At 43.6% G+C, this 19,062-nt stretch overlaps 1 protein-coding gene across 6 annotated transcripts in view; it reads left to right on the top strand.

Annotated features, from left to right (window-relative positions):
* Positions 1 to 19,062, top strand: part of CIT (citron rho-interacting serine/threonine kinase) — a 140,656-nt gene that overhangs the window by 105,468 nt on the left and 16,126 nt on the right. For 5 of the 6 annotated variants that reach the window (XM_045200958.2, XM_045200957.2, XM_071221879.1 and 2 more), the window contains 14 exons: positions 2,064 to 2,199; positions 4,047 to 4,151; positions 8,642 to 8,782; positions 9,213 to 9,320; positions 10,957 to 11,119; positions 11,378 to 11,542; positions 14,267 to 14,404; positions 14,945 to 15,125; positions 15,791 to 15,882; positions 16,412 to 16,516; positions 16,729 to 16,898; positions 17,657 to 17,701; positions 18,158 to 18,238; positions 18,398 to 18,533. In XM_045200958.2, the coding sequence (XP_045056893.2) occupies positions 2,064 to 2,199; positions 4,047 to 4,151; positions 8,642 to 8,782; positions 9,213 to 9,320; positions 10,957 to 11,119; positions 11,378 to 11,542; positions 14,267 to 14,404; positions 14,945 to 15,125; positions 15,791 to 15,882; positions 16,412 to 16,516; positions 16,729 to 16,898; positions 17,657 to 17,701; positions 18,158 to 18,238; positions 18,398 to 18,533 (1,766 nt within the window). The remainder of the gene's footprint in view (positions 1 to 2,063; positions 2,200 to 4,046; positions 4,152 to 8,641; positions 8,783 to 9,212; positions 9,321 to 10,956; positions 11,120 to 11,377; positions 11,543 to 14,266; positions 14,405 to 14,944; positions 15,126 to 15,790; positions 15,883 to 16,411; positions 16,517 to 16,728; positions 16,899 to 17,656; positions 17,702 to 18,157; positions 18,239 to 18,397; positions 18,534 to 19,062) is intronic. The other variant, XM_071221877.1, reaches the window with a different exon arrangement.

The following is a 19,062-nucleotide window of genomic DNA, read 5'->3' as shown; positions in this document are numbered from 1 at the left end:
TGACAGTGATAATCCTTTGTCATGGAGGCTGCCGTGCACTCTGTGATGTCGTGCGTCCTCCTGGTCTGTGCCCACTAGGTGCCAGCAGCACCCCTCCTCAAGCTGTGACAACCAAACATGTCCCAGACATTGTCCGATGACTCCTAGGGTACAAAATCCCCCCCAGTTGAGAGCAACTGCTTTGCAAGAATGGTTTAGGATTTTTTTCTTTCTTGATAGGGAAGAATAATAATTCTTTCAGGCAGTGTTCTCTGCTTTCTCACTTTCATTTCCAGTCCACTGGCATAGAATCCCCTTCCTGCCAGAGCCACGACAATGCAGGCTGTGTGCTGCATAGCTCTAGGGGTGCCTTTCACACTGAAGGCATCTCAGATTTGAAGATTTATTAGGACAGCCTTCTAGCTCATGGCAGGACAGTGTTTTGCTTGAACAGAACTGCATGTTAGGACAGTTTGCCAACAGATGGAAACAAACGGTCTTGAAGAACAGGTGCCTTTTTCCGGTTTGCACCAAGGCACCATACAGGCTAGAGTTAGCCCCACGGCTTCATGTCTGCACAGCTGAATCGTACCCATCCTTCTAACCTCACCAACATCACCTTCCTCTGAAACTTACCTTCCTGTGATACTCCTTAAGCTAGGTAAACTATACATAGAAGCGTCCATCATTCAGTTGGATTCTGTCACATTTTGGTATTTTCCACATTTACTTAAATATAGGAGACTCAACTATTATGAATGTGTTGGATATTATAGTCTACACTGTCAGTTAAACTAGGAAAAGATTAGAGTCTAAATTTAAGAATCATCAATTTCAACAGAAACTGGTAGAAATAGTCCCTCTTTTGGATATCCTCTCACTCAGAAACTTTGCCGACGTGAGGGACTGCTGGTTTAACATCTCCTCTTCTTGCTTCCCTGCGAACTCGTGGGCCCCGAGTCCTCACTGCATGTTCTGGTCGCATTCACACAGATCCCCTCCCTCTGCCCTCAAGCTCAGCTCCTATCCTAGCTGTTTCTAGAGTTCTTCAGAGACAGTTTTGGTCATCGGAGACTGGCTTCAGCATTAAGAGGCACACAACCACGTCTGAGAGGTACATTTATGGTCTGGGCTTAGGTAAATATTTCATGTATACTTTCAGGGGCAATAATAAAATGCCCTCGGCCCCCATTTTGGTGTTATGTGGGATACTGAGGTGAGCTGAATCTAATTCTTAATTCTTGTCCTCAAGAGGCTAAGAGTCCAGTGGAGGAGATAACTTCTGCATTCAAACATTTATCACCTAAAATAGAGAGTGGGGTAGGCCAGGAAGGAAGTCCGTTTGTGCTTTGGATACAGAGCAAGGAGAGGCTACTTCTGGTGGAGAAGTTGGGGGAGGTTTGATGGAGGACACGGCCTTTGAGTTTATCCTTGAAGGCTGAGCCAGGTTTGGGTTTGCAGTGTAGGGAAGGGGAACGTTGCCCTTGGAGGAGCTTGCTACATGCCCAGGTATGGAATAGCCAAAACATAAGGCCTACCTGGGGAAGGGAAGTGATTTTTCCAGTTTGCTTCTAGTTTTTCTTTTCTCTAACCTAGTTGACAGATAAATTCATCAGATTCAAGTTTCAGTTTCCTGATGAGCACAAAACACTTAACGTCTTACATATACTTTAAGGAGAGGAAATGTTTGCTCGAATGGGGTCTCCCATGATCTGCACCCGGCAGTCCTTCAGTGGGACCTCATTCCACTTCTACTCCCATGGGAGGGTGTGACAGTTTTGAAAAATTCCATTTAGTCCGGTTGCATTTGGAAAAATGCCCTTTTCTAGTCAACCTTTCCAAGTGAATACTGGCAGGAACTTTACCTTTTAAGAGTATTTTTACCCAAGGCCTAAAGTGGGTCAAACCTTCGCTCTGTAGTAAGTCAGAAAGCAAGACATAGTTTGGAACTAAGAATCAAGATTGGGCATCTACCTAGCCCACAGCCTGTTTGGTTGCTTATCAGGACTAGGGATGGGCCAGCTTCCTTTCTCCAGATCGCTGATGATGGGGCTTCTGAAAGTAGGCCTGTGTTTTTCCGGCAGGGCCAGAGCTGATCAGCGGATCACTGAGTCGCGCCAGGTAGTAGAGCTGGCTGTGAAGGAACACAAGGCCGAGATTCTCGCTCTGCAGCAGGCTCTCAAAGAACAGAAGCTGAAAGCCGAGAGCCTCTCCGACAAGGTCAGCGCCCGTCTCTTCTACCTTTTAGGAAAACATTTTATTTCTTACTTTTAGAAGGCCTGATTGACAAAAATTCAAATTCAGTCTCTGGTCAATATATTTCATAAACATGCTTTTACTCATTCCAGTGAGGTCCCACAGTTATGTGTCATCGTGGGACATCCTTGGTTGGCAATAGCGTCGGTGGGTGTGGTGGGCACTGGGGCATCAGTCAGTCAGTGGCTTCTTACCATCTCCCTGTTTGGGCCGCTGAAGTCTGAGTTTTGATCTGGGCGTACAGCTCTTTCATTTTCTGGCTCTTGATTTCTAGAAGGCTTTAGGGACTTAATGCTGAGCATCCTCGGGAAGTGCTGGGTGGTGAGGACTAACCATCACTCCGTCACTGCAGTAATAGGCCTCTCAGTCTGCCCATGTTCTAAGGCCAGGGACGTGATAAGTCTGACGACAGTGCAAGCCCTCAGTGTCTTCACATTGGAAATATGTGCATTCTGTCCACGCCACACTCCACGTTATTTTTACAAAGTGTTTTGGAGATTTTATCTAATAGTCTTGAAAGAGATTTAAAATAGGTGCTTCAGTGTTACAGATAACGTAAGTGGAGATCAGAGAAATTTGAAGTGTATACACAGACACGCTTTTTCACACACACATGAAGTCATATGAATTTTGTATTTGTATAACTGTTATTTTATGATTATAAAAGGAATTATTTGGGATCCTTGTGGGAGATAGAGAAACCACAGAAAATAAAGGAAAACAATGACTGACAACCTGTCATCACAATTATATTGATGAATTTATTTGTAGTTTTCTCTTTGCATGATATGTTTATGTGTACACACACATTTACAAATTTAGGTTCTTACTATAGAAACAGCTTTACATTGTTTTTTAAAAAATCATGTAACTAGGGGCTTTTCTTGAATTACTGAATATTTTTTAAACATGTAATTCTAAAAACATCCATTTCATGGAGGCACCTATTTTAGTCATTCCACTTGCACTGTAAATTTGAGCTTCTTCCAATTTTTTATTATCATAAATAACTCAGTGATGAACATAAATCTTTATGGACATCGACGATTATTTTCTTACCAGAATTTTGTAGAACTACCATGATTAGAGTCAGGGCTAGAGCCTGTCACTCAGGAATATCCCTGAGTTCCTTGATACTGGCTTTCACCATGATGAAAATAAATTTTAGAGATAAGTGAACCCCTTTTTGTTTAACTTGAAGAATATTTTTTTCTGTTTGACTGTTCTTAAAATATTTCATAGCAAAATCCTACCCATCCTTTAAGACTCCAGACATTCTAATACCACCTTTTCTTGGTGACCGTAATTCAGGATGAACTTCTCTTCTCCATACCTCTTATCAATTTTAACATCTTACAAAGCAGTTTCATTATTTTTGAATGTGTCTAGTTACGGACCACTTTCTGCCTTTGTGACTTATTGCAGTATTCTTGAGAGAGCTTGTTCATCCTTTTATCCTCAAAGCCCCTGATATTATCCTTTGCAAGTAGTAAATGTTCAGCATATGAATATTATGTAATTTAACCACAGCATGTCAGATAATTAAATTCTTCAGCAGTCACTTCTTTAGGACTTGCCACAGCTACACGTATGACCTATCCCTTACAAATAATTCCCGTCCTCATAGAAATGACCTACATAAGGTTTATCTCTGACATGGACTTTTGTGGTATACTTCTAAAAAACAGTATTTATGTTCTGACCTTTGGAACTTGATTATTTACATGTGAAGGTTTGTGGGTATTTGCAAAAGTCATTAGTATCCAACACTCCTAAATGTGGCACCATGGCCAATTTTTCCAAATGTCCAGCTCAATGACCTGGAGAAGAAACATGCCATGCTTGAAATGAATGCCCGGAGTTTGCAACAGAAACTGGAGACGGAGCGTGAGCTCAAACAAAGGCTTCTGGAAGAGGTGAGTGTAAAACACCTGTTAAATAGAGCCAGGTGCAATTTTGAACATGAAAATTTGTTGTGTTCAGGTGGTCAGGTCCAAATTAGATGTTCAAACTTTGCGACTGGAATTTTCGAGGAAGAGTAAGCTGGTCACTAAAAACTTTCTTAAAGGTCCTTAAACATTAAAAAACAATGTGTCACAAAGGCCAGGGGGTCTCTGTCATTTGTGTCCTCCCACGTGGTGCTTCATAGAGTGTTGAGTCCATGGTGAGTATGTTCCCAGTGGAAGTTTGTTAAATATGTGGGCGATGGCGAATGAATATTAAGTTAAATTATTCTTAATATCCAAAGTAAATGACGTTTTTAGGCTGTTAGAACATCCATGCAAATTAGCTTCGGTGCACACTGCAGAAACTTGTACAGATTATGCTGAGTAACAAATTTCATGAAGACTTGAACATTTGGTTAATTCATTTAAAAAAATTATCCCCTGAGATTGAGACATAAAGTGAAAAGCCCAAATGACCTCTTGAACCTATCCCTTCTGCTAGTTCCTGTATTCATTAGCAGAAATCTGAAAATCGCTAAAGTGGTAACTACTTCCTACTCCCAAGCAAACCCCTCTATGTTGAATCACTAGTGGTTTTGCTTTGTTCATTAGCCTTGGCCAGCCAGGACAAATGCACTGTAAAAAGATATTTAAGCGTTCTATTTAACTCATAGTGAGCCGACACTTCAGTTAACAGAGTGCCTATTCTGCTTAATTGATGTTTTGTTGTATGATACCCATAGCTCCCAAAGGGCTCTGCTGGCAGAAATAATATTGCTTGCTATTGTTTGAAAAATGTGATGAAAACTTTGCACATGACTTTGGAACGTTTCATAGAATAATACTTTCCAAACTATGGCGGAGAGTTTGGGAAGGATCAGGAAATGGGCCGTGGTGACAGCGGCACTGCAGTGCGAATGTATGTAGCGCCGCTGACCTGCACGCTTAAAAAAGGTTGAAACGCTAAATTCCACGTGATACGTATTTGCCACATAAAAGATTTAAATAAAATTAATTATATATGTTTATATATGAGTGGGAAATTTACTAAAGGCAGCACTGAGAACACCATAGTAAAAATTCACAAGTCTGCCTGGTGGCCAAATAGAGAATTATAGTCTTTTATCTGGAATGAGTAGGCAATGTCCCCGCATTAGGCACATGTTGGGAATAGAAAGAACAAAAATAATTGATGATGTCGCCTGTCCTATTTTCTCTCTGAGGAAGGAGAGCTGGCCCTGGCAGCTCAGCACTTGGGTGCAAGGTTACATGGTGAGTCAGTGACGGTGCTGGGGAGAGATGCAGGAACCCTGATTCAGTCCCCTCGTTCTCACTCCTAAACTGCATGAGAGCACTTCCCATCTCCCAGTCTGTGCCTCACAGGCAGATTTTTGAGCACAGGCATCTGGCTGACATGCGTTCGAGGTGGATCTCACTGACAGTTGAAACCATTATGAAACATAGAATGATGTTTACTGGCCTGAGTAGGGTTGCGGTGTGCACCCTGCAAGCATGTGACCAAGGGCTTAACCCAGTTGTCCTTGTCCTTAGGTATAGAGACTTGTCCATGGGGCCGGAATCGGAGTCCCAGAGCTGGGAAGAATTTTTATGTGTCAGTCATCTAGTCCAGATCCTCAGCACTTGGCACCGCTGTTTTCTTTCATCACTGTCCCTGGCAGACTTTACGGGTAGATCTTTCTCCCAAATCTTTCCCCTTGGGCCCTAAATGGCTTTAGGCGCTTCATAGCCACTGTTATTCCACTGGAAGTAATGGCAAAGATGAAAGTCCATTTGCTAATCCAGGTCAAATTAATTTCCTGGCCAAGTTAGAGAGTCCCTTCCCCAACATTCCTCACAGGTGGGTCTCATTCAACCCCGGCCTAGATACAGTGACTTTGGACAGCCCAACCCATTTTTTCAGCAACTCTAGTTCTTCTAGTCTTTCTTAGTTTGAATGAAAGCTTATAACTTCCACCCATTGGTTTTTTAGATCAAAACATTTGCAAATAGAGAGTGGCCTGATATTTCCAACTAAAGTAGCAGATTAATATTGGTTACTTGATTATTAACCAAAATAACTAATGTTTAATTAGCACTTACTACCCTCCACATGCCTGTCTGAGTACTTTATGTGAGTTAATTCATATAATCCTTGTGGCAGTTCTATGAGGTAACTGCTCATATTATCTCCACGGTAGTCAATTTGACAGTAAGGTGCTCTCCCACTCCACACCACCGTGTCTTTTCTAAGTGAAACATTTCAGGTTGGCGATGTTCTTTTCTGGTAGATCTGTCTTTTCAAAGAGAGTTTCTAGGAGAGTCCACGTGGTCTGAACAGCACGGAATACAGTGGGACATCGTCGCCTCCCTTCAGGACTCAACCTCTTTGGGGAGCTCCTGCTACCCATTCATCTGTTAAGTCACCACCTGTGCTTCCATAAGTTTTTTTTTTTCCTACGTCTTTATGCCCTGTATTTATTCAGTTGAAGTTTTTAAAAATACCATCCTATCGAACTTTCTCTTGTTAGTTCCATCCTTCCACCACGAGGGTTTCTGCCACCCAGGTTCTTCATGCTCCTCCCACTCTCATGTCACCCTCGTAAAATTGCCAGACAGACCCAAGCACATAACTAAAGCCTTCCTTTCAGTCTAAGACTGACCAGGAATAGCTCCCATTTGCCTCTCTCTGGGAAGTAAATGGTTTTGAAAAACGTTCACTGATCACAAATGTCATTCTTGTTTTCTTTTATGATAAATAAGGAGCCTATTTCTTGGAAATCTAAGGGATAGTTGCTGTGTTTTTTCTAGGAAAAAATCTTGGGCCTGGCTATCCCCAGACAGACTCTTATCCCCAGCACTTGTTTCTCTGCCTCCTGCCTAGTAGTTAATGTTGTCCTAAAATAGTGGGAAGAAGCGAAAGAGGGCAGTTTGCAGAGGAAATCACTCATGCTGCAGGGTGTGGATAGCTCCTTTTGAAGAAATTATCTTAGCTTTTTTTTTTTTTTTTTTTTAATTTTAGGGGTTCTGTGGTTTGATTCAGAGATTCCAGGTTGGCTCACAGTCCAGGCGATCTCTGGCTAGTAACAGTATCTCTTACCTGTGGAGGAGTGATAGGGGAGAGGCTGGCAGAGTTGGCAGGGACAGGAAAGGCAGATGGGAAAGAGGGGAGCACCTGAGCTGGATGGAAGGAAGAAAAAAGATCAAGGGAAATAGTACTAAAATTCATTAAGCACCTACTGTGTACTCAGCACTGCACTCAGTATGTCACTCAGCGAGGGCAAGTGTTATACCCATTTTCAGGTGAAGAAACAGGCTCTGAGAAGCAACAGGAGCTGCCCATGGTCATGTGACTGATAAGTGTCCACGGCAGTGCTTAAAGCAGGGTCTCTAACATTGCAAAGCCTGGGTTCCTTCCCTTATGCTGTGATGCCTATCAAGAGGAGGGCAGAAAACGGAGGTGGAGGGAAGAGCAGTGTGACAAGGCAGCCAGCAAATTCTGAGTCGTCAGTAGCTCTTGGCCTGCTGGGTCTGAGAGCACTGCCATTGCCATTGTCTGTTGGAAAACCTCCATGGTGAAGTGTATTGCTCTTCATTAGCTCTTTGTCCTTAGTCTGCAGAGGATTTAGGCTGCCCAGGAAGAGAGTTTTGGGGCCACAGCAAGTGTGGTTAGACTATAAACCAAGGGTTGGATGAAATCAAGCAGCGTCTTGTCAGGGTAGCTGCTCTCTCCTGCTTTTTGTAAATAAGCATTTTAGGAAAGAGCCAAAAAACCAATATTGTTACAGCCTTCCCCCCCCTTTTTTGGGGTTGATTTCCATTGTAAAAATTGGAGAGATTTCCAGCACAAAACTATTTTCAGTATACTGCATTGAAAAATTTTCCTGGGTTTTACCAACACTTACACTGAATCTGGGATCTTCCTCTTCCTTCCTCCCCACATTGTAGAAATATCTCCTATTATTGTGGCTATTTGCATGCTTATTGGGGTCTTTCAGCCTGATGAGGTCCCCTTTAAGTTAGAAATGATGTGATTTCACTTTGTTTATTCCCCACAGCCTGGACAAAGTGACTTCTCCTAACAGCAGTTGAGATCTTAAAACCAAAAACTAAGGACAAATAGGAACTTAGTTGTCAGGGCACTAATAAGCCTTCGGTGTCAACTCAGGTGGTCATACTCTTAAATACCAAAATAGCCTTCACTGCAGCTCTGACTGGGGAGGCGGCTCCACCAGCCTGGACCTCCTGTTACAGTGGACACCCCATGACTTGCCGGCCTTCAGAGAGTTCTGTGCAAATTCTATTTAACTGTGCGTGCATCCGCTGGTAATTCCGGAATGAGATGATTTCGGAAGCTGAACTCTTGGTGCTAGGCCTGAAATTAGTTTGGTAATAGGAACAGTGTGGGAAAAAATTGTGTTGTGGGGGCTGGCGAGCCTTGCTCTGGCCTTTCTTCCCACTAGCAAGCCAAGCTACAGCAGCAGATGGACCTGCAGAAGAACCATATTTTCCGTCTGACTCAAGGGCTGCAAGAAGCTCTAGATCGGGCTGATCTGCTGAAGACAGAAAGGAGCGATCTGGAATATCAGCTAGAAAACATTCAGGTGAGAGCTGGCAAAGGGAATTCACTTAAAAATTGTCTGTGGAGGCAAAACCTGATGGCTAAGAGCCATCTGGTGATATGGTCAGTATCTTTATGTTGTACGCTGTTGTCTATTTTCCCCAATATCTCATTATGAAAATTTCCAAACAGAGAAGTTAGAAAATTTCTACAGTAACTACCCCTGAGATTCTAATATTAACTGCTTGCTATTTTAACTTCTTTACATATCTATCCACCCCTCAGTCTGTCCTCCTCCCCTCCTTTTTTGGCTATAAGAGTAGGGCTAAGTAAATAAATATTGACTGACTGATTATATTGAACTTTTATATGCTAGTATCCTAAAAACTTTATTTTTTATTTTCTTAAAGTACCAAATTAAAAAATATAGTTCTTTCTATGTCTGAGGTTATGTTCATTTTCATGAATTTTAGGTTCTTTATTCTCATGAAAAGGTGAAAATGGAAGGCACTATTTCTCAACAGACCAAACTCATTGATTTTCTTCAAGCCAAAATGGACCAGCCTGCGAAAAAGAAAAAGGTGGGTCAGCATGTTGGAAAAGTCGGGGGTTGACATGTTGCCTGATCATTATGATTCAGTGAAAACCACAGTGATAGATAATCCAAGGAACATCAAAGAAAACAAAACATTCATTTTCTTATTTTATTTTGGGTTGAAATGTAGGTTTTGAGATAATCAGAATAGCTCTTAAAGAGAGGATATTATCAAATCTGTAACAAACTAATTTATGTTCATGGCCTTTAAAATTGTGGTGCCTGTCTCTGTTTTTTGTTGTTTTGTTGTTTTTTTAAACCTAGGAAATGGGGGTAGGAATGATAGCAGAGGGAAAGGTTCATACACAGGTCATCGAACACGACTCCCCACAGGGGTTCTCAGCTCACATTGGGACTCCAGAGGGATTAGTAGGCCACAGTATGGTATTCCAGAGAGATTACAGGTCACATGTTTGGGACTCCAGGAAAGACTAGAAATCATGTGGCCCAGTCCTTCTGATTGGCTCATGAAGAGACTAGGGACCCAGAGAATCGAAGTGACCTGCCTAAAACGCCTGACTACAGACAATTATACCATCCCTTTAAAGTTGTAGCAGACAAATTAAAAACTAGCCCAAAAATAAAAAATCCCCAAACAAACAACTTATGGACAGGTTTCCTATGATATAGATGCATGTGGGAAGGTTTCTTTTAATAAGCTTAAATAATTTAATAAGCTTTAATAATTTCTTTTAACATACTTCCCTAAACCACTGAAGCCTTCCTACTAGGTTTGGCCAAGTGCTCTCAGTTTGAAAAGGTCTCTAAGGAATTAAGCTACCTTCCAAAGGCATTCCTACTTCCGAGAAGCAGTGGCTGCACTTTCACAGGAAAAGCCTCTGATGACCGGGAACACTGAGGAGAGGACTGAAGTAGGCAGTTGGTCTCAGTGTCCCCAATGCTGTATCTACAATAAGGGGATAGAGCAGTATTCGGAAGCACCTCCTACTAAGTGGTGCCTGTAGGGGAAGGCGTTTCTTGCACACTGTGTGACTGTGTTTGTTATGCTTATGATATTTACTCTTTTTTATTTTAGCAATGGACTGTTATTGGATTATGTCACCTGTTGTAGTTAGGGTGTTTCCATTTTTTGTTTGTTTTTTTGTCTCACTGTATTTTCCTTTTTTTCGTCCACGGACAACATACATTTCCATTTGCATTTTTTTGAGTAAGCCCCTTGTTTTGATATCATTTTAGCATTCCATTCTTTTTTTTAATTTCCTTTTTTAAAAAACACTCATCTTTGTGTCTTGTAACTAAGAATCTTGAGACAATTCAAGGCAAGAGTGATTTCTGAGCCATCTATCCTAACTCCATCCTCCACTTCCATTTTTCGAGGAAATGGCTCTCCTTGGGAATGCTTAAGGAGGAGGTGGTGGCAATGCAAGCATCTTTAAACCCTCTCCATGAAAATTTGCGCACCCCTATTTTTTTTCCAGCTGACTGGAATGGGCTGTGGCTCAGTCTCCCCCTTCCCCCTTCACATGCCATTTTTACTAAATCTGCTTACAGTGAGTATGCTCCTGGCTTTCGTGGTATGCTCCTCCTGAGTCAGAGTTCCTTTAGCTAGTTTAAAGTGCCAGTTTCCAGGAGTTAGGAGATATCTCTGTTTCCATTGCTAGGGTTTATTTAGTCGACGGAAAGAGGACCCTGCTTTGCCCACACAGGTTCCTCTGCAGTACAATGAGCTAAAGGTGGCTCTGGAGAAGGAGAAAGCTCGCTGCGCAGAGCTAGAGGAAGCCCTTCAGAAGACCCGCATTGAGCTCCGGTCCGCCCGGGAGGAAGGTAGGGACTCCTGACTCTCTATGACCAATCTCAAGGAGATTGTTCAAGACTAGCTCAGCATCTGTATTTAGGCCCATAAGCTTTCAGTCCAGACATCCCAAGTCTGAAAAATTCGCGACATCCTTGGTGTTGCTGATTTTGTACAGTGTGTGTCCTTTTGGTTTGCGGTCCTTGAAAGATAACCCAGGGGCAGTCCACCTGGCTTGGGCCTCTTGCTGACTCAGCTAACCAAAAGGCCCTGGGCTGCTCTCTTCCCAGCTGCTCACCGGAAAGCCACAGACCATCCGCACCCATCTACTCCAGCCACTGCGAGGCAGCAGATTGCCATGTCTGCCATCGTGCGGTCACCTGAGCACCAGCCCAGTGCCATGAGCCTGCTCGCCCCGCCGTCCAGCCGCCGGAAGGAGTCCTCAACTCCAGAGGGTGTGTTCTTAAGTGGCGGTTGGAGTTTTGTTGACTTATTTTTTCATTGACTAAGAAATACAGACATACGGTAAAAGAGATAAATAATTTTAAGGGATAAAAAGTAAGAAGTAAGTCTTCTCACCTCCTCCCTCCCCCGCAATCCTAGTTCCCTTACTCAGGGTCACCATTGTATTCATCCAGCAGCTGCATGTCTGTATTATTCATGTATTTTATATTACATAACTAAATTTTAAAAGTATTAGAAAATAAACATATTTTCTCAGCCCTTTTTTCTTTTATAAATACCAGAGCATGTCATGCTACGCTTTACAAAACACCTTTCTTCTTTTAGTGAAAATGTTATCTTAGAGTGGGTCTTATTAACACATGTGGATGGACCTCATCCTTTTCAAGGGCTGCATAGTATTCCATGGCGAGCCTGTGATTTGTCTCCTAAACCACGCCCCTGCTGATGGACACTCAGGTTATTTCCAATTGCCTGTTACCTCACACACCCAGCAGTGAGCGCCCTGCACCTCTGCGGGCGTTAGGGCTGCAGGGTGTGCTCTTAGGAAACGGATCGTTGGGTGAACGGTTATGTGCTTTTTGAGTGTTGGCAGTTTGTGCTGGTTTATATTCCTACCAACAGTGTAAGGAGTTTCCTTTGTGGTTTCAGAAGCACTGTGTTCACCCAGAGATGAAAAGGACTTAAAAATAAAGGCCAAAGAGGATGGTTTGGGGAGTCTTAGGCAGAGTGGAACAGAGCTGTGGTTTAGCATCATGGTGTCACCATCAAACCTACTTAGTTGTAAATCTGGATGGCATTTTGTTTTTTGGGTTTTTTTAATGATGATATCATCTTGTTTTCTATGTTTGCATAACAGAGTCAGTCAAAGAACTTCACTCTTAAAGTCATTGAAATGGTGATCGGAACACAGGAGGGAATGGCTTTTGCTCTGGTGCCCACTGACATGACAGTGTAGAGTTGGCCTGCCTGAGGTGTCTGTAACCTCTAAGCACCTCCTTCCGATGTGTTGCACGTTGACAGTTTTTAATCATGTGCACGTAGTTACTCCTTACAACTTTGTGATACAGGGAGGGGATGATGTTATATGGAGAATGTAATTTGGATCCTTAGTTTTTCTCTTTATTTAACTAGTTCTAGGTCACTATTGAGGGGGGCCTATTAAAAGGAAAAAATCAGTCTTACTAATTTTTTTTCACTTTCACCAATAACTTTATTGATTTGGACATTTTCAGTATGTTGGCTATCTCCCACATGGTATAAGTTTTTTTTTTTCTTTTGTTACTGTTTTTTCCTTTCTTTTGCTTTTTTCCAAAAGAGGGAGAGAAACATCAGTGTGTGGTTGTCTCTCACGTGTCCCCCACTGGGGACCAGGCCCACAACCCAGGCATGTGCCCTGACCAGGAATCAAACTATCTACCCTTTGGTTCGCAGACCAGCACTCAATCCCCTGAGCCACACCAGCCATGGCTGTTATTGTTTTGTTTTTTGTTTCTTTTTAACTTAACAGAAGGTCTTTAAAGTTCATCCATGTTGTATCATGTGTTAAATTTCCTTCCTTATTTTTTTTAAATATATTTTATTCATTATGCTATTACAGTTGTCCCATTTTTTTCTTCCCTTTATTCCCCATTGCCCTGTACCCCGCTTCCTACCATCATTCCCCCACCTTAGTTCATGTCCCTGGGTCATACATATAAGTTCCTTGGCTTCTCCATTTCCCACACTATTCTTAACCTCCCCCTGTCTATTTTGTACCTACCATTTATGCTTCCTATTCCCTGTACCCTTTCTTCCATTCTCTCTGCTCCCCGCCCTGCTCATAACCCTCCATGTGATCTCTATTTCTGTGAATCTGTTCCTGTTCTAGTTGTTTGCTTAAGTTGTTTTTGTTTTTATTTTTGCTTTTCTTAGGTTCAGTCGATAGTTGTGAGTTTGTTGTCATTTTACTGTTTGTATTTTTTATCTTCTTTTTCTTAGTTAAGTCCCTTTAACATTTCATATAATAAGGGTTTGGTGATGATGAACTCCTTTAACTTGACCTTATCTGGGAAGCACTTTACTTACCCTTCCATTCTAAACGATAGTTTTGCTGGATAGAGTAATCTTGGATGTAGGTCCTTGCCTTTCATGACTTTGAATGTTTCTTTGCTGCTATGAACATTTGTTTACAAATTTTGTAGCTACATATGTTTTCAGTTCTCTTGGGCGTATGCCTATGAGTGAAATTTCTGGGTCATATGATAATCCTATGTTTAACTTTTAGGGGAGCTGCCAGACTGGGTTCCAAAGTGGCTGTGCCATTTTACATTCCTACCAGCAGCATATGAGGGTTCCAGTTTCTCCACACCCTCTCTAACACTTATTTTCCATATTTTTAACTCTAGACTCCCTAGGGAGCATGAGCTGGTAGCTCCTTGTGGCTTGGATTTGTGTTTCCCTAGTGACTAAATGATGTTGAGCATCTTTTTATATGCTTGCTGGCCATTTATTTATCTTCTTTGGAGATATGCCTATTCAAATCCTTTGCTCATTTTTAAATTGGGTTATTTGCCATCTTATTATTGCTTCGTAAGAGTTCTTTATATAGTCTAACTACAAGTCCCTTGACAGAGATATGATTTGCAAATATTTCTTCCCATTTTGTAAGCTGTCTTTTCACCTTCTTGAAGGTATAATTTGTAGCACTCTAATGATTTTTTAAAATTTTCCTCCAGAATTCAATCGGCGTCTTAAGGAGCGCATGCACCACAATATTCCTCACCGATTTAACGTAGGACTGAACATGCGAGCCACGAAGTGTGCTGTGTGCCTGGATACTGTGCACTTCGGCCGCCAGGCATCCAAATGTCTCGGTAGGAGCAGTGGCCGTGTGCTTGTGGTGGGCACCTTGCATCTCCACCCAAAGAAACCTGTCCGCGGGAGGTGGTTTTTTCCATATCAAATTCCTTAGCAGAGAGTGCACATTTTCAGGCTTTTAGTTTTAGGGGGAGGATGCTATTTTTCTTCTGTTAGAGGAGTGAGTTTATACCTGTTTTCAGCTCGTGTCTCCAACTTGCTGTGCAAAATGCCTTGGCTTTGCTAATTTCCAGCCCCCTTTTCGCCAGGCTGGTCTCTCCCTAACTTTAGGCTGCATGCTTGCTGGCTCCAACTGGACCATGCAGATGTGTCCTTTACACATCTATTTGTGACATCCTGGGAGAAGCCAGGACAACTGGATTGAGAGCCCTTGGCTCTCTCGTTTCCTCTCTCTGCAGAGGCCTGGCTCCTGGGGGAGTTTAGGGGTTACCTGGATGACTTGGCCAGATTGACAGGCCTGATGGGGTTGGCTGGCAGAGGGAGGGAATGGTCTGGGATCAGCTGAGCAAGTTTCCAGGTTCTCTGCTTTTTTCTAGAATGTCAGGTGATGTGTCATCCCAAGTGCTCCACGTGCTTGCCAGCTACCTGTGGCCTGCCAGCTGAATATGCCACACACTTCACTGAGGCCTTCTGCCGTGACAAAATGAACTCTCCAGGTCTCCAGTCCAAGGAGCCCAGCAGCAGCTTGCACCTGGAAGGGTGGATGAAGGTGCCCAGGTATTGCTGCAGGGTAGCTTGGGCTGGGGCTGGGGCAGGTGCTGGGGCAGGTGCTGGTGAAGGGTGCCCCAGATATGCCACACTGGGACAAGGATTATTTTGAGCTAAAGGCACTTGAAAAACAGCAGGTGCAAGAAGGACACTCTGACCTCCCCTTTCCCTTTCTAAAAGACAGAGATGAAACTCCCTGTAAAAGCTGCCCTCCCTGTACCAGGAAGAAAGAAACATTCTTATCACCAGAGACTGGGAGTCAAGGCTGAACAAGAGAAATTTTGTGTTTCTTTGGCCTCCTTGTACATTTTAGTTACTTTTCCACAATTACTACTCTTTTTTCGACCTAGTATATAAGCACTTGAGTCTATCGGCTTTTTGGATTTTTATTTTCTTATGGAGATGCCCATGTAAAACAAAATTTGTATGTTTTTTTCCTGTTCATCTGTCTGATATTAGTTGGATTCCTGTGCCAGCCACAGAACCTAGAAGGGTTGAAGGAAGTTTTTCCTCCCCTGTACTGGCACAGAAGTTCACAAGCCATTTCCACTCCTGGTGTTTTCCAGAGAATTCTAGGGATATTTTTCCTGGGATTCCTTCTCCACCCTACCCCTTCCTCCCGCCTGATTCTTCTGAGTTCCAACATTTCTTCTTTTCTATCTTTATTTTCCCAGGAATAACAAACGAGGACAGCTAGGCTGGGACAGGAAGTACATTGTCCTGGAGGGATCCAAAGTCCTCATTTATGACAATGAAGCCAGAGAAGGTAAATTAATAATTCGGGGGAATTTCATTGCACGCGGTGGACCCAGGTCTCCCAGTCTTGGCGTGAAGGCTTTGTTTTTCGGACTGCGTTGCAAGCCTTCTACGATTTTCCATTTTTGAAAATTAAACACCATATGACTGTGCTAAAGGTTATTGGTACGATACTCACGTCTATAGGTCTCCCCTCTGAAGACCCTGCAGGGTGCTGCCCTGAAGATTCTACCTGCTAATACACCTTCCGAGAACTTCTGCCTCAGTCAACTAACCCATAAATCCGCATCGTCATCAGAAATTTGACTGTGCTACTCATCTGACACACTTTATTTTTTTTTTATCTTCCCTCTCCGCCTTCTCTGCACACCCTTTCCCTCCTTTGTTCTCGTGCGCCTCTCTTTCCATGCATACTGTCTCTCTTGCACTGTCTCTCTTGCCTTCTCTCTCTCTCTTTCTCTTTTCCTCTTTTTCCCCTTTGTTCTTGTTCCTGTTCCTGTTCTTTTGTTTTTCTTTCTGCCCTTCCTCTTTGCACCAAGCTGGACAGAGGCCGGTGGAAGAATTTGAGCTGTGCCTTCCCGACGGGGACGTATCTATTCATGGCGCCGTTGGTGCTTCTGAACTCGCAAATACAGCCAAAGCAGGTGAGGAGAAACGGGCGCCTCACCCCAGAGCTCGGCTAGGCTTGGTGAATTGGCAAGGGCGGGAGGAGCACTTGCAGGATTGGCCTGGAAAGGGTGCCCACCCTCCTCAGTTCTCCTGTTAGCGGTTAAATCTCTGCTGTCTCAGGGCCATCCATCCCAGCGGGAGTGGGGAAGTCCACACCCAACCCTGTGCTCTCTGTCCCATCTCCTAGATGTCCCATACATACTGAAGATGGAATCCCACCCACACACCACCTGCTGGCCCGGGAGAACCCTCTACTTGCTAGCTCCCAGCTTCCCTGACAAACAGCGCTGGGTCACCGCCTTAGAATCAGTTGTCGCAGGTGGGAGAGTTTCTAGGGAAAAAGCAGAAGCCGATGCTGTGAGTATGAAAATGGGCTCTGGAGCTTCTCTTTGAAAAGTAGGCTGACTTGGGGGGTGGGGGTCCCTCTGGCTACCATGATTCTCCTCGGGCTCCCTCTCTGAGTGGTGATGGCTCGAGACTGTGATGACCAGGAGTTTTGTGGTGACAGATACAGGTTCCCAGGGGGCTTGCCTGGGCGTCATGGGTCCTCCTCCCACAGCCTTCTAGAGTGGGGGAGTCAGCATGGTTACCCAGCTCTTGGTTATGGCAACACAGCAGCTGATGGACTTATAAGGAAATCCTCTCTCTTGTTTACTCTGATGAGTTTATTTGGTTTGAAGGCTTGAGTTTCAAGCACTTTGGCCACGAAGCAGCATGGAAGGCTGCCGACGGACATGTCTACTTTAGGCAGGCTTTTCATAACCTTCTCAATTGCTTCCACACGATTTGCTCTTCTGTAGGCAGGTTTGAAACCTACTTATCCTTAAGATGTTAGAGACGTAGGTGTGTCTTGATTGGCAGCAGTTCTCCTAGAACTTTCCAGTATATAAACAGGGCTCATTGCTCATTGCTGTTTTTCTCTACTGAAGACCAAACGGCTCTTTTCAAACACTTAGCTCCTAATAAACACTTTAAGTTTCAGCATTCGGGAATCCCTAACCATGAGCCTCTTGATAAGGAGCTCTGCTCACTGTGTAGTCTTGTTTTAATGAATTGTTTCATCATTACCCGTGTAAGCCTTTTACCTGAAATTGATATTAATATGTGTACAATAGGGCCGTGACTGCCTTTCCTACGAGCTTCTGCCTGCGTGTGTTCAGGTAAAGAGATTCAGAAGCTTGTTGGTTTGCTGCTGACGCTGTGCTTTGCACTTTTGCTGCAGCCTAGAGGGGAAGGAACCTTCCATGTGGCTTATTAACCTTTTGCAGGTGACATCTTTTTAGCTTCAGCTTATTTCCTACTCCAGAAGTTTTTCTATGTCTATTATGTTTGCTCACTTGTGTCCAAGCGAATTTATAACTCTGATGCTAATTAACAACCACCCCAGAGATAGCGGTAAGATTCGCATCTTGCCTTTTGAGCTCAGATCAAAATACGAGGCAAGCCAAGAGCAGATGTGTGTTTCTGAGCAGTTTCAGGAGTCACTTGCCTTTCTTTTTGGCATTAAATGTCTCTCCCTTCTTGCTTTTGTCTGTCCGGATGGTTTGGTCATGAACAGTATAATCTCACCAGGTTTCTCTTTTTTTCCTTTTCCTTTTCTCTTCACATATGAAAAGAAATTGCTTGGAAACTCCCTGCTGAAACTGGAAGGTGATGACCGTCTAGACATGAACTGCACACTGCCCTTCAGCGACCAGGTAATGGTGTTTTTCAGACACTTGTCAGCTGGCGTCTGGCAGTAGCCATCTGCGGTCAAGAAAGAAAGGGCTGTATGGGCTTTGTTGCTCTTACTATTTGGGGTTGTTATGGTGACATGATGATGCTCATGCTCTGCCTTTGGCCTTCCGCCCCCTCAGGTGGTGTTGGTGGGCACCGAGGAAGGACTCTATGCACTGAATGTCTTGAAAAACTCCCTTACTCACGTCCCAGGAATTGGAGCAGTCTTCCAAATTTATATCATCAAGGACCTGGAGAAGCTACTCATGATAGCAGGTGGTAGGCCAAGGACATGGCGCTTTTTCTTCACTTTTAAGGAGAACGCTTTGAAAGCCAAATATTGTGCTTGTGCAACACAAAGGCAGGCCCTCCTGGTGGCAGGTTGGAGCAGAAGCAGCTCTTTTCTCTCTGTCCCTGTTTGTGCCCAAGCTGATGACTTTCTCTGTTCATTTTCGGTTCCCTTGGGGTCCAGCGAATCACAGACTGATGCCCCCAGGGAACATCTCACCATTATGCTGGGTGAGGGGTACCGAGCCTCAGACTCATTAACGTCACACCTTTGTCATCGTCACACTTACACCACTGTGAGCCATGACTTCCTGAGAGCTTGCTGGCTCTGTGTGCTTTGTCTCTTGTTTCTGCGTCATTTCTCAGAAGCTTTTGTCTAGGTGTACCACTTGGTTAAGGTTTTGCCACATTTTTTCCTCCCTTTTCCTATGATACACAGGCATGCTATCACTTTTTTGGACTGAGAGTCAGTTGCCGTCAAGTTCTCCAGCATGTCACCAAAGAACAAGGGTATTCT

This window comes from Desmodus rotundus, chromosome 7, assembly GCF_022682495.2.
Source record: "Desmodus rotundus isolate HL8 chromosome 7, HLdesRot8A.1, whole genome shotgun sequence".
Classification (NCBI taxonomy): domain Eukaryota; kingdom Metazoa; phylum Chordata; class Mammalia; order Chiroptera; family Phyllostomidae; genus Desmodus; species Desmodus rotundus.
The sequence above is the reverse complement of the archived record's forward strand: the minus strand, read 5'-3'. Positions and strand labels throughout refer to the sequence as shown.